We start from the raw sequence: 14,567 nt of genomic DNA, 5'->3' as shown, positions 1-14,567 counted from the left end.
CCCCGCCTTTCCCCCCCCCCCCCCCGATTAATCACTGAGACTGGGAGACAGAGACTGTGCGAGGGAGGGTTGCTTCTCCTCACCTCCCTCGCTGGCTTATGATGAAAATGGCTTAGTAGACTGTGACCCTTCTCTCTAGAGAGAGAAGGGTTAAGTGGAGGGTCACAGTGAGCCCCTGAGGCTAGCGAAATCCATCAGGAAATGCAGGACCCACGGAGACAAGGACAGAGCTTTGTCACAATAGCTAAACTTTCCACGTTTCTCTCCCTTTTGTTTACTGGTTGGTCATGCTCCAGGGCTCATGCATAATACTGCTTCTGATTTTCCAGTCGGTTTGTTTGCTGTCCTTTCTAGGAACACACATCTCATGCACAAGGCTGGACTGTCATCTGCAATGCTCTACCCTGACCCCCTAATCTTTTGTTGCCTGTCTTATTAATGCTTTGTATCCTCCTAGTCTGAAAGATTATATTTTCAATTAAAGCATGATTTTGAGCCAGGTTTCCAGCACTGAACCTTTTCATTTCTGGACTACACAAACAGGTTTAATCCTCCTCCTTCTTGAATTTAATTTGTAGCATCTGATTTTAAGAAGACATGATGTACATTTAATAAGTTCTGATGTTTTCACTTTCAGTTCCAAATGAAACATACCAGATTTCGTTCAAGCCCCAAACTGTTCTAACAACTGAAAATCCACACTTGAAAACTGGTAACTGATTTGTTTTTCTTAATTCAGTGTTTTGAGATCGTTAACAATCTCTGAAGTGGATGACTGCACTTTGCACTTTAAGGTCAAATGGTGTATACATTATTACCTAGAACGCTGTATTCCAGGTACAATTTGGTTTTTCTCAGAAGCCCAAATACCATATTTTGTGTTTTTGGAGAGGGAGGGGGAGACTCAGAGACTGAGCCAAATTCTGCCCTCGAATGGACATGTGCTGCTCCCATTGGAAAAAAAATTGTGCATGTGCATCCAAGAGCAAGATTTGGCTTGGCAAATGCACAAAATGTGCTAATCTCATTTAGTTCTGTACTTGGAACTCAAGGATTCTTCTTCAAGTGATGGTCCCTATGTGTATTCTGCTGTGGGGTGCAATCTCCTGAAACCAAAATTTTTTTGCTAGCAGTTTCCATTAGTCTGCACCTGCACCCTTCTCCTTGTGCTCTGGAACTCCAAGACCTATGAAGGAGGGTTGCTGATGCATTCCAGATCCCCCCTCATAAACTCCTCAACTTTCGGCAGAGCATGGGCCTACCAAGTTGGTGGCAATCCTCATTAATGACTCCATCTTAGAATCTGCCACGGTAGTCTGGCATACCTGTCATATATTCCCCCGCTCCAAAGAGGACAGAAAAGAAGTACTTTGTATCAGTCTAGGGAGCAGAATTTTTATTTACACACCTTGCTCCAAACTCCTTCATAGTCCAAGCAGTCATTGAAAGATACAGGCAACATCAACCAAGATCTACCGCCTTCTGATAAGGAAGTTAAATCTCTGAACTTATTTGGGAGAAAGTTTTTACTTCAACTAGCCTACATTTCTGCATAGCAAATTGCCAGGCATTAATGTCTAAGTTCACAGAATTTACTAACCAGCTCCTGCAGTAGGATAGAGTGCAGTTCCAAGTACTCATTGAGGAAGGTAAATTGATTACCAGATCATTCCTCCAAGTGTCAGTTGATGCAGCGGACATGCCTTCCAATTGATGGTGTTGGCTATTGTCAGGTGTAGAGTGTCATGGCTTCAGTCCTCAGAGAAGTCCAATCTACAGTGGAGGATTTTCCATTTGAAGACAATAGTCTGTTCAGGGAGAAGGCTGATAATTCATTACATTCATTGAAGGACTCAAAGGCAACCCTCTGCTGTCTGGGGAACTACACTCCAGTGCCATGGAGGAAATTTCACAGGCCATAATGGTATAAGCAGTGACTGGCACCTCACCCCTTTTATCTTCAGAGGGGCTATGAATCACTATGGGAATGACAGAGGGTGCAGCAGAGCAAGCAAACGTTCCCCCCTCTTCCTCCATCCAACCCCAACCTGCTGCTAAGAAACACTTTTTGACGGGACCAAATCATTCCAGATGCCATGTCGGTCCTCCCAGATTTTTTGTACACAATTTGGTGGCCATGTAGCTTGGCAGATGGTAATGACCGACACATGCATTCTTGACATCATTCAGACGGGCTACACTATAGAGTTAATCTCCCCTCCCCCATCAAAACCCCTTCTCTAGGAACCACTCTCACAAGAGATTGCTCATTCAAGAAGTGGAATCCCATCTTCATCAGGAATCATAAAGCTGGTAACCCCTCAACACTGGGCAAAGGGTATTTACTCAAAATACTTTCTCATCCCCCCCCCCCCCCCCCCCAAAAAAAGGAGGATGGAGACTCAGATCTCAAACAGCTCGGTGTCTTTATCTGCAGATTGAAGTTCAGGATGTTCACCCTGGCTTCAGAACCTTCCGGTCAGGTCAGAACCTTCCCTCCTGTGATGAAGCCTCAGTCAGGTCTTCTCAGCATTAACAAGGCTTCCATTTAACCCCCCGGCCTCATGCTCTTTGACCCACCTATCTATAAAGGTTGCCTTTCTGGGTGCCATCACCTCAGCTAGAAGATGAGGTGAGCTGGGAGTCCTTATGGCTGATCTGCTGTACACAATCTTCCAAAAGGGCAATGTTTCTTTAAGACTTCACCCTAAATTTATTCCTAAAATAACCTTGGATTTCCATCTGAATCAAACAATTCACTCACCTGTTTTCTTCTCAAAACCACGTCACCAGTGAGGACATGATACTTCATTCTCTAGATATCCACCAGGCTCTGGCATTCTACCTACAAAGAAGATATTGCCTAGATATTGCCTTTGCAGAATGGTTGAGAGGGGAAGTGATCTTTTCCCAAAGACTTTCAAAGCGGATACGAGGCTGCCTTGTGCTGTGTTGCGAGTTAACAGCCATTCTCCCCCCAGATGTGAGAACCCACTCAACTAGGGCCAAGGCTGCTTTGATACCCTCATTTTGTGATGGTCCTCTTACTGAAATCTGTAAAGCAGCAACATGGGGTTCTGTCCATACCTTCATGAGAGACACGTCCGGATACAAGTTTCGACAGCTAATGCATCTTCCAGCACAGCCGTCTTCCAGTCATTGGTACCACAGCGGTCCTCTGCACCCTCCTCAATGAATACTGCTTGTCAGTCACCCACAGTGGAATACACATAGTGACTATCACTCTAATAAGAAAGAGAAATTACTGGTAATTAGGAACTGAAGTGCTTTGAGATATGTTGTCCTTATATGTATTCTACTACCTGCCCTCCTTTCCCTCTGCTTTGGTTCCTTTGCACATGATTCATGGTGGAGAAGGAACTGGAGACGCAGTCAGCCTGCACCACCTCTTATGTTCTCAGTTAAGAGCACAAGGCAGAGAAGGGCACAGCCAAAAATCTTCTGGTCTCAGACACATGGAGCGCATGCATGCCCCACAATGGAGTGGAAATAGGGACTACACATCTTGAAGAAGTCTAGTTATTGTACAAGATTGAGAAAGACGTTACTTACCATGTGATACTTTTCATTGGAATTCTGTGGGATAGAGTTTAAATAATTAAAATTAGCCAGATTAATCATGACTTCCCCCTTTTTCCTGACTATGTAGCCCTGCATACACACAGCTCTTGTGAACCTCAGTGGGAGGTACATGTGCATAAGGGCCGCCTTATTGATTGAGAAGACACAAAAAGATAGCTGAGTGTATATTTCAGACAATGAATACAGGGACTTTCAGAAACCAATTTTCAGAATTTCATCTTGTTCCATGTTTTTAGTCAAGTAAATGAAACTTGCAGGGAATGTTGTTTAAAAAAATATTTAAGAAAATGTGTCTATTTTTTCCCAAATCTTATGGGGAAATAGTCATAACATGAAAGTTAATATTTCCCCATTGGAACATTTACTTTAAATATACTGTACTTTATTTCTGTACAATCAAAATCTATCGTCTGCCTCAAAGTGATCATATGAAGTTTAATGCATTTATGTTACTACTTTGTGTTTTGTTTCTCAGATGGATAGTGTTACAGAAGTGCAAAGTATTAACATACTCAGCCATCTTTCAGATGTGATATCTCATCTAGGCCTATAACCGTTTTTCCAAGTTGAACAATGACATTTTATCTGCTTAAACATTTCCTCTGTAGTTTCATATGAAAGATTTTATTCTTCATTTAGACTCTTAAAAAACTATTTTACAGTGTTGCTAGTGCAGAATGGCTACTAGGTTCAGCAGCCAAATGACAAACTCTGCTTATGGTGCAAAGAATTGTAGATCCTATTAGACTGTATTTTGGGTATAAGATGATAGTAACTAACTGTTCCTAACTTCTGTTTTACATTTACAGCTTCCTATGTGATTCATACAGAAACCATTAAACCTAAAATATCAAAACCATTTGGCAAAACAGAGGCAACCCTGGGTAATGGCCAACACTTCACATTTTTAAACTTGATGCTGTCACTGCATTTCACCAGCCCATGCTCTCATTGCTTTGAATTTCTTCATTTTGCTTGCAGACGTCGTCTCTTGAGTGATGATGAAAACTTTCACACCTTTATCTGGAATACTTAACTTTGTTTTTTTACAGAAGCTAATTAAATTTCTTAAGGCCACAAACATCCTGTAGAACTGACTCTGTATCCATACGCAATTGTGTAACTCAGTGTAAAATAATTCATGTCTTTTTCTCTTAAAACTAAGCATGAATGTAGCCAGCCAGACTCTACAGACTGGCTACAGTTAACGTCTGAGTCCTAAACAAACTAGCACAGGCTTTCAATGTGCAGCTAAATTAATATGTTGAAAATTACAGAATTGGTACATGCTCATTTTGCTTCAATGCACTGACAGGCCTGTCTCCCTTGATCATTGCTATTCCTCACAACCCTGGCACTTAAACTTCAGTGTGTCTCTTTCAGCACCACATAAAGTGCGTCTCACTTCTGCAAGACCCAAGATCTTTGATAAGCCACAGACCAGACCTGGTAATTAAGTATTCTTTTAAAATACCCTTATTTAATCAGCGTCACTTACTTTTAGCTGTATCTTTTAAATACTGCTGTGAAGCAGTTAGTATTTTCTTTTCTGTTGAGTAGGTCTATTGATGTAGTCTTTCCATTGCTGATTTTATCTACTGAGAATTTTTTTGAATCAGATAAACTTTCAAAGAGCTGGTTTCTAATTTTTTTCCGTCTGAAAAAGATATTTCATTATTGTATAGAAGCTGTTGACACAGATCATGCATAGCATAATCTAGAAAGTACCTTATAATGCTGCTTAACCAACAGTAGTAACCAGGGCTCCCATATTCTCTGATAAATGTAGTTTATATTTCATGTCAGACTTCCAATTTCTGCAGTGCATTGTGCTAACTTCTGTGACACGTTGAGCCATTTCACAACACTGATTTTGAAGCAGAATTCCCTGTTGAAATAAATGAGGAGTTTTGCTTAAGAATTAGTGGCACAATATGGTCCACTGAAATTTCTGTAGCATCTTCAAGTAAATTCAAAGACCAAGATTTTTATTTAATTAAATATGTAAATGAGTAATAGAAACAGTACATTATTTCTTCTATGGTCTTTGTTGATGTTAAATTTAATACAAATCTCAGTTTTAAATTTTTTTAAATTACCCTAGAACTTCAATTTTAAACATGCTCCACAGTTTTGTGAGAGCAGTTGGGACTTTGCTCACATAAATTTTTATTATTTGTTCAATGAGAGCTTGTATTGTGCCACCAAATTCTGCAACTGGTGGATTCTGCAACCATACCCTGTTGGTAGTTTCCGTTTTTAAAAAATGTTTGCATGTATTCAGATAAAATGGTTTTTGAAGACCCAATTTGTGGACTAAAATAGCATGTTTTTTTTAAAAATCAAATGCATGAGCCACAATATCATTATTACATCATTTCCTCTCTAACCAATAGGGGATTCAGTTTGCAGTGGCCTGGCTATCAGTGTTTTCTTTTTTTAATTAAAAACTGTCTGAGCAATTTAGTATTATTGTCTCTGCAGCACTAAACAAGACAACACCGGGACCTGGTAGAACAAAAACTGCTGGAGCGATGAGATGGGGTGGGACACCAACAGGTAATGCTTACAGATATGCTTTCTCTGCAATATTTGAGTGTATCAGTAAAAAGCCAGGACTGTACCTGTTCAATCCATCTAGCTTTCTCTGAATTCATGTTTTACCAAGTTTTACTTAGTTATGGGAGTGAATTCTCTAACTGGAATACTATAATTCATTTACTGTTTTCTGATCATGTTATGGTGCTTAGTTTATGCCTATCATGACTGAGCAGCACTATAAAAAGCATATATATATTCACTACTGTTTTATATATGGTCCATTTATAGCTTCAAATTGAGCTAATTGGATGTTAACAAGAACCACAGTACAATTACAGTCGTGGGGTTCCAAGCTGGGATCAAGTTCCCTACCACTCTAAGGGTATGATGAGAAAACAGTTTCATGAACCACTACTGCCCTCAGCCATTTAATCATATTACTGTAGTTGTTTCAGTCTTAATTGGTACTTGGAATGTCCTCTTGTAACTCAAAAGGAAATGTCAGTGATGATGATAATGGTTAGCTACTATCTGAATACAGTTTTTCAACCATTTGTGCACTTACCTTATAGCAATTTAATTTAGACCACATTCCCTAGTTTCTGTATGAAAATGTCATGTGGAACTGTGTCAAAAGCCTTACGAAAATCAATATATATCATGTCTACTTCTTCCCTCCATCCACTAGGCCAAAAGGAAATTAGGTTGATTTGGCATGATGGGTCTTGACAAATCTGTTACTTATCACCCTATTAACCTAAGGGTTTTAACAAATTATTTAATCATTTGTTCCAGTATCATAGAATCATAGAATAACAGGGTTGGAAATGACCTTAGGAGGTCATCTAGTCCAACCCCCTGCTCAAAGCAGGACCAATCCCCAACTAAATCATCCCAGCCAGGGCTTTGTCAAGCCTGACCTTAAAAACCTCTAAGGAAGGAGATTCCACCACCTCCCTAGGTAACCTATTCCAGTGCTTCACCACCCTCCTAGTGAAAAAGTTTTTCCTAATATCCAACCTAAACCTTCCCCACTGCAACTTGAAACCATTACTCCTTGTTCTGTCATCTGGTACCACTGAGAACAGTGTAGATCCATCCTCTTTAGAACCCCCTTTCAGGTAGTTGAAAGCAGCTATCAAATCCCCCCTCATTCTTCTCTTCTGCAGACTAAATAATCCCATTTCCCTCAGTCTCTCCTCATAAATCACGTGCTCCAGCCCCCTAATCATTTTTGTTGTCCTTCACTGGACTCTTTCCAATTTTTCCACATCCTTCTTGTAGTGTGGGGCCCAAAACTGGACACAGTACTCCAGATGAGGCCTCATCAATGCCAAATAGAGGGGAATGATCACATCCCTCGATCTGCTGGCAATGCTCCTACTTATACAGCCCAAAATGCCATTAGCCTTCTTGGCAACGGGGCACACTGTGGACTCATATCCAGCTTCTCGTCCACTGTAACCCCTAGGTCCTTTTCTGCAGAACTGCTGCCTAGCCACTCGGTCCCTAGTCTGTAGCAGTGCATGGGATTCTTCCGTCCTAAGTGCAGGACTCTGCACTTGTCCTTGTTGAACCTCATCAGATTTCTTTTGGCCCAATCCTCTAATTTGTCTAGGTCCCTCTGTATCCTATTCCTACCCTCCAGTGTATCTACCACTCCTCCCAGTTTAGTGTCATCTGCAAACTTGCTGAGGGTGCAATCCATGCCATCCTCCAGCTCATTAATGAAGATATTGAACAAAACCGGCCCCAGGACCGACCCTTGAGGCACTCCACTTGCTACCAGCTGCCAACTAGACATGGAGCCGTTGATCACTACTCTTTGAGCCCGACGATGTAGCCAGCTCTCTATCCACCTTATAGTCCATTCATCCAGCCCATACTTTTTTAACTTGCTGGCAAGAATACTGTGGGAGACCGTATCAAAAGCTTTGCTAAAGTCACGGAATAACACATCCACTGATTTCCCCTCATCCACAGAGCCAGTTATTTTGTCATAGAAGGCAATTAGGTTAGTCAGGCATGACTTGCCCTTGGTGAATCCATGCTGACTGTTCCTGATCACTTTCCTCTACTCTAAGTGCTTCAGAATTGATTCCTTGAGGACCTGCTCCATGATTTTTCCAGGGACTGAGGTGAGGCTGACTGGCTTGTAGCTCCCCGGATCCTCCTTCCCTTTTTAAAAGATGGGCACTACATTAGCCTTTTTCCAGTGATCCGGGACCTCCCCCTATCGCCATGAGTTTTCAAAGATAATGGCCAATGGCTTTGCAATCACATCTGCCAACTCCTTTAGCACCCTCGGATGCAGTGCAGAACTTCCAGATATTGAAGTTTGGCTGACTGGTCTATAATTCCCTGGGTCCTCTTTGCTCCCTTTTAAAGATAAAGATAGGTACTATATTTGCCCTTCTATAGTCTTCTGGGACCTCACCTGACCTCCAGGAGTTCTCAAAGATAATTCTTAAGGAACTAGCTGAACCAATCTGTTAAGTACCCTGGGTTAAATTTCATCAGGCCCTGCCAACTTAAATACATATAGCTCATCTAAATATTCTTCAACCTGTTCTTTTCCTAATCTGGCTTGTATTCCTTCCTTCCTTGTTGTTATAAATTATGTTACGCATCTGGTCATAATTAACCTCTTTAGTGAACATTGAAGCAAATTAAGGATTAAACACCTTAGAGCCTGCTTGCTGTCAGCTGTTGTTAGCTCTCCTTCCCAACTAAGTGATGGACCTGCTTTTTTCTTCATTTTTTTCTTGCTGCTAATAGTACACCTCTACCTCGATATAACACTGTCCTCGGGAGCCAAAAAATCTTACTGCGTTATAGCTGAAACAGTGTTATATTGAACTTGCTTTGATTCACCGGAGTGCTCAGCCCCGCCCCCCCGGAGCACTGCTTTACCGCGTTATATCCGAATTCGTATTATATCGGGTCGCGTTATATTGAGGTAGCGGTGTATGTATAGAACCTCTTCTTATTGCACTTTATGTCCCTTGTTAGGTGTGACTCATTTCGTGCCTTAGCCTTTTTTATTTTGTCCCAACATTCTTGTGCTGTTCTTTTATATTCATCCGTAGCAATTTGCCCATGTTTCCACATTTTGTAGGATTCCTTTTTTATTTTAGGTCATTAAATTGCTGCTGATGGAGCCATTTTGGCCCCTAACTATTATTCCTGTTTTTCCTTCGCATTGGGAAAATTTGCAATTCGGCCCTTAGTATTGTCTCTTTTTTAGAAACTGCCAGCTCTCCTGAATGCCTTTTTCCCTTAGATTTTCTTCCTATGGGACCTTATCTACCAGTTCTCTGAGTTTGTTAAAGTCTGCTTTTTTAAAGTCCATTATCCTTATTATGCTGCTCTTACTCTTTCCTTTCCTTAAAAACATGAAACCTATCATTTCATAATTATTTTCAGCCAAATTGCTTTCTACCTTCAGATTTGTACCGATCCTTCCTTGTTAAATTAAATCTAAAATGTTATCCCCTGGTTACTTCCTCCACCATCTGAAACAAGAAGTTGTCCCCACTACAATCTAAGAACTTAACAGCAATTATGTTTTGCCGTATTACTTTTCCAACAGATGTCTGGGTAGTTAAAGTCCCCCATTACTACCAGGTCTTATGTTTTGGACATTTCTATTGTTCTAGAAATGCCTCATCCACCTCCTCCTCTTGATTTGGTTGTCTATAGTAGACCTCTACCATGACATCATCCTGTTTTTCTTTCACTTTTATCTTTACACAGAGACTTTCAACTACTCTGCCTCTCAGTTTTTTGTGGACCGCAGAGCAAGAATATATATTCTTGATGTATAATGCAAGCACCTCCCCCCGCCCGTCCTTCCTGAAGAAACTATACCCCTCTACCAATATTTCAGTCATGAGATTTACCCCACCAAGTCTCAGTGATGCCAATTAAGTCATAGTTTACCTTGTTTACCAAGATTTCCAGTTCTTCCTATTTACTCCCCATGCTGCTTGCATTTGTGTATAGACATCTAAGATGTTGAGCAGATTCCCCCATTAAATTCCCTTTTATTGATTCTATGACCCTATTGTAATTTTCCATTTCTCCTCTAATATCTAGCCCTTAGTTGAGGTCACCTTTTGTGTCCTTCAGACAAATATGGACAAAAGCTAATTAAATCAGTAATATAAATATAGCAGTTTTATGTATTTAATATAGTTTTCGATATTAACTCTCTTTTCAAAATACTATTTAAGTATTCTATAAGCCACTGTATTTAAATGTGCAACATTTAGGCTACAATAGTTATTCTGGTAGTGCCAGTCGGGGCCTAAATGTTGCATGTTTAAATGCAGTGCTTGTACCGTTCTTAAATAGTATTTTATAAAGCCTTTAGACATTGCATAATTTTTCTCCCCTGAACAGTGCGGTTACTGAAGAACCCTGGCTAGTCTTGTCATTCTAATACCAGCTGGGCTCTTCTTCTTTCTCCTTCCTTGCTGGTAGTGTTCTTGGACTGTGCTCCACTTCTTCTTCGTCATTGACCTGTGGCATCAGTGCCAAGATATGCTGCCCCATGCAGAGTATGCTTGGCATTGGAGGATCCAGATGCTAACCTGTGGAATGTGTTTTTTCCAGCAGCAGCATATGAGACTGTGCTGGCTTCCTGGCTGGCTTTTTTTCGGCCTTTTGGCTGGTTGCATTCTTGGCTCTGGTGCCAGGTGTTAAACTGACTGTGGGAATGGGACACAGACAGCATCCTTTTGAATAACTTTTTTTTAATTCTCTTCCTAATGTGAGGCAACATTTTCTATAATTTTCTTTGAATTTGATTCCCTGCTTATTTGTCTTAACCTACAACACTTGTGTCATAATGGAAAAAGTGGTTTTCTTAATGCCTCGTTTATAGTTTTGATCCTGACAATTTAAAGCACCGCACAATGTACTAGCATGGTATATTAGTTGTTTTCAACAACTCTCCTATAAAGTCGCATTCTCCTTGTGCAGGAACTGAACGGGCTGCTTCTGTCACAGTAGCCACCCACTGTATGTGCTGCTCTTTTTTCCCCACCTTTAAAACTAGAGCTGTGTGCTCAGGCTCTACAGGACTCAAGTGTTTAGGTAGGTTAGTTAGTCGTTTCATAAACTCACCCCACCCCATCTGCTGGCAAAAGCCATTTATGTTATGGAAATAAAGTGAGATTTGGTGGTCTTGTGGTATTTCTGCTATTGGGGTGGGGAATGCTAGATATTCTGTTATTCCAGGCTGCATCAGTGTTTCCAGGAGGCATGATTAAAGTCAGAGAAAAATATAAACACACATGCAAATACTGTCAGCCACACACATCAAAAAGTTTGGGTGAATGTGCTGAGAAGAAATTCTCCTGATAAACCATTACACTAGACTGACAGATACCATGACAAACAGCATGCTGTTGGGTAGTCCAGATACCACTAAATCCTTGAAGTAATGAACAAAACCACACTTACTTGCAACTTTGAACTCCATTTAATCAGGCAACAGGGAAAACAGAACAACCATGTCAGTGTTGTGGCTCTGTTAGCCTTTCTCCTGGAAACCCTGGATTTGTTTTTCCATACTGCCTAATTAAATACCATTTAAGTTGTCATATAAGATTGGCTTGTTTTCTTCAAGATGGCCTAATTTAGCTGTGTTTGGCATAGTGGGCAGTTCAATGGTTTTGTCAACGTGCCTACACATTGTATTGATTATTTAGCTCTGGGATAGCATAGTAAACTAGAACATACTTCCCTTATGTCTCATGGTGTGCAGCATATTTTTCTGTTTGAAACAGATATTGAACGGTGAGATCTTTACTCACACAGACAGAGCCATCCCTTGGGTAGGGCAAATTGGGGCAACCGCTCCAGGCCCCGCACTTTGGGGGGCCCCATAGGCCGGTGCGATTGCCCGGCGTGGTTGGTCCTGGAAGACATAGGCAAGGGAACTAGGCATGCGGGGGATGCTGCAGGCCCCCCCACCACACACACACACACACACACAACCAGGGTCTCAGCTGCTGTCCCACACAACCGGGACTCTGCTCAGCCGCCTATGCAGAGCGGGGGCCCCAAGCCGGCAGGGGCTGATTTGTCCTGGGCCCCGCACCCTCTAGGGACAGCTCTGCACACAGACCCGACAATGGATCTCGTGCCTGACCTGTAGCGCCATTCTGAGTCCTCTACTCTGTGAGAGTTAGTTAACATATATCCATTGCTTTGATCATGTAAAGAGTTACTTCAGTGCTATAAATCTGAAAGTAGACTGCAATTACATCAGTTATAGGGGGTGGCTTTGAAAGGCAATGCAGTTCTGTGACAGGATACCAGACTAGGAATTAGGAGACCCAGGTTCTAATCCCAGCTCTGTCACTGATTGTGTGACCTTAGGTGTGTCACTTCACACTTCAGAGTCCCAGTTTCCCTATCTGTAAAATGGGAGTAATAATTCTGAGCCACCTTTGTAGAGTGCTTTGAAATCTAAAGAATATGCATTGTCCAAACCCATCTCCTTTTATAATTAAATCAGAATTTGAGAGAACTCATAGCTTCCTAGGTGTGAGGATTACTGGATGTCTAATTCCCTAAATAATGATAATTTACAGGAGGTTCAGTAGGTCAGCCAGAAATTTAAATACTGGGGAATGTGTGTATATATATATCAGGTAATTTGGGAAATGAAATGCATCATTTGTTAATTGTCTAAGAGTAAAATTATGCTGTGTGTGAGTATGACTTTAGATATCTAATATAATCAGAAAGTAATGAGCACTCTGAGAACCAGCAGAATGTCAAGAGAGTAACGGATCTACCTCCTGTTGGGGCAACGAACATGGACACAGAGTTTTCTTTGGGGATATTGTCAGTAAATGTTAGTTTTATTAATCTCAAATATTGAAATTCTGAGATTGTGAAGTTGCTTTTTTAGTTCAAACTACCCAGAAACCCACTGGCAGAAGATGAGAAAGCAGGTGAGAACTTGAGGATGGAGAAAGGATTTTTCAAGAGCTAAACAGGAAAGCATGGATATTGACTGAATAGATCACATCCAGTCGTGCCTTGGAGATTTTTATTGAAAATTAGGGATGACTAACCAACACTGAGGGTCAAATTGTATTTTTTTTAGTCACTAAATCCTTTTGGGGAGGTAAGGATGGAGGCATGCAGCAGAGGGAGTACCCAGAAAAATTCTATTTGACTCAGTCACTCTCACATGTAACCATGCTCTATACTTGCAGGGGAAACAGGCCTGAGAACACAAAACCCAGACCTGGATTTTGAACTTCCTGAAGTTCAGAGTCAATTGGATTCAGGGTTTTGGTTTGAGCCATTTCCAGTTTGTGGATCTGTATGTGGCAGTGTGACTCGGTGTAGAGGACTGAAGTCAGGTGGGGTCATTCTTAATAAAATACACTGAAGAACTGAAGATGAATCTATTGTTCTTCTCCTAACTCTCCTGGCAGCTGCTCTTCTCTCTCCTCAGAAGAAAGAGGCTCCTCCTACAATTCCTCATGACCTCTGCCCCCACCCCACCCCCGTTCCAGTGCCACTGCTTCCTCCATGCCAGTTCCCTCTGCTCCTTCAAAAAAGTGCTTAGGTGGTACATAGACCTTGTGTCGCCCCTCTGCATAGGGAATGAATTTCACCCTAAAGTAGTGGCTAAGTAAAGATTAGACAGTGGAGAAAATTGCAGTGGTTTTTGCTGAGACTAAATTTGTTATTGTTTCATGCATTGTTACCAAACACCATATACATTAGCAGAAGATGTTTATAATCATATTAGTTCTTGAGAACAAGTAACAGATCTGTGTTCTCAAGAAGGGTCTTTTTAGCCTGAAAGCACAGAATTTTATTTATCCAATAAAATGTTGCATTATCTTTTTATCTGTATTGTGACAAAGTTGCTCCTCTGCCTTGGTGGGTCCTGCGCTTATTGGTGGATTTGCTCGCCTCAGAGATTCATGGCAGCCCTCAGTTTGGCTACTTTTGTAGTGGCTCAAACCTGCCGTTCACTCAGCTAACCTCATCACTGGCCAGCATGGGGGAAAAGGAGGAGAACAATCCCCGCAGTCTCTGCTGACCCACCTTGTGGATCGGGGGACAGGCCAGGGACCTTCCCCTCTGGTGGGACCCACAGTCTAGGTCAACTCCTCTTGTATCAAATAGGGAGATGGAGGGATGGGGGGAACCCAGGCCTGCCCTCTACTCCGGGTTCCAGCTCAGGGCCCTATGGATAGCAGCTGTCTACAGTGTTTCCTGTGACAGCTACAATTCCCTGGGCTACTTCCCCATGGCCTCCTCCCAACACCTTCTTTATCTTCACCGCAGGACCTTCCTCCTGATGCTTGATGACGCTTGTGCTCCTCAGTTCTCCAGCCATACACCTTCTCACTCTCAGCTCCTTGCGCGCCTCTTGCTCCCAG

The 14,567-nt window shown here is 41.7% G+C and overlaps 1 protein-coding gene across 1 annotated transcript in view; it reads left to right on the top strand.

Annotated features, from left to right (window-relative positions):
- The window catches only part of ABI3BP (ABI family member 3 binding protein), a 292,470-nt gene that overhangs the window by 214,637 nt on the left and 63,266 nt on the right, over window positions 1–14,567 (top strand). The window contains exons 43-46 of the mRNA XM_029913250.1: window positions 638–712; window positions 4,413–4,487; window positions 4,987–5,052; window positions 6,088–6,162. Coding sequence (XP_029769110.1) covers window positions 638–712; window positions 4,413–4,487; window positions 4,987–5,052; window positions 6,088–6,162 — 291 coding nt within the window. The remainder of the gene's footprint in view (window positions 1–637; window positions 713–4,412; window positions 4,488–4,986; window positions 5,053–6,087; window positions 6,163–14,567) is intronic.

Source organism: Terrapene carolina, unplaced genomic scaffold, assembly GCF_002925995.2.
Source record: "Terrapene carolina triunguis isolate 2854851 unplaced genomic scaffold, T_m_triunguis-2.0 Scaffold558, whole genome shotgun sequence".
Lineage (NCBI taxonomy): Eukaryota > Metazoa > Chordata > Testudines > Emydidae > Terrapene > Terrapene triunguis.
Note: the sequence above shows the minus strand (reverse complement) of the source record. Positions and strands in the feature narration are given on the sequence as shown.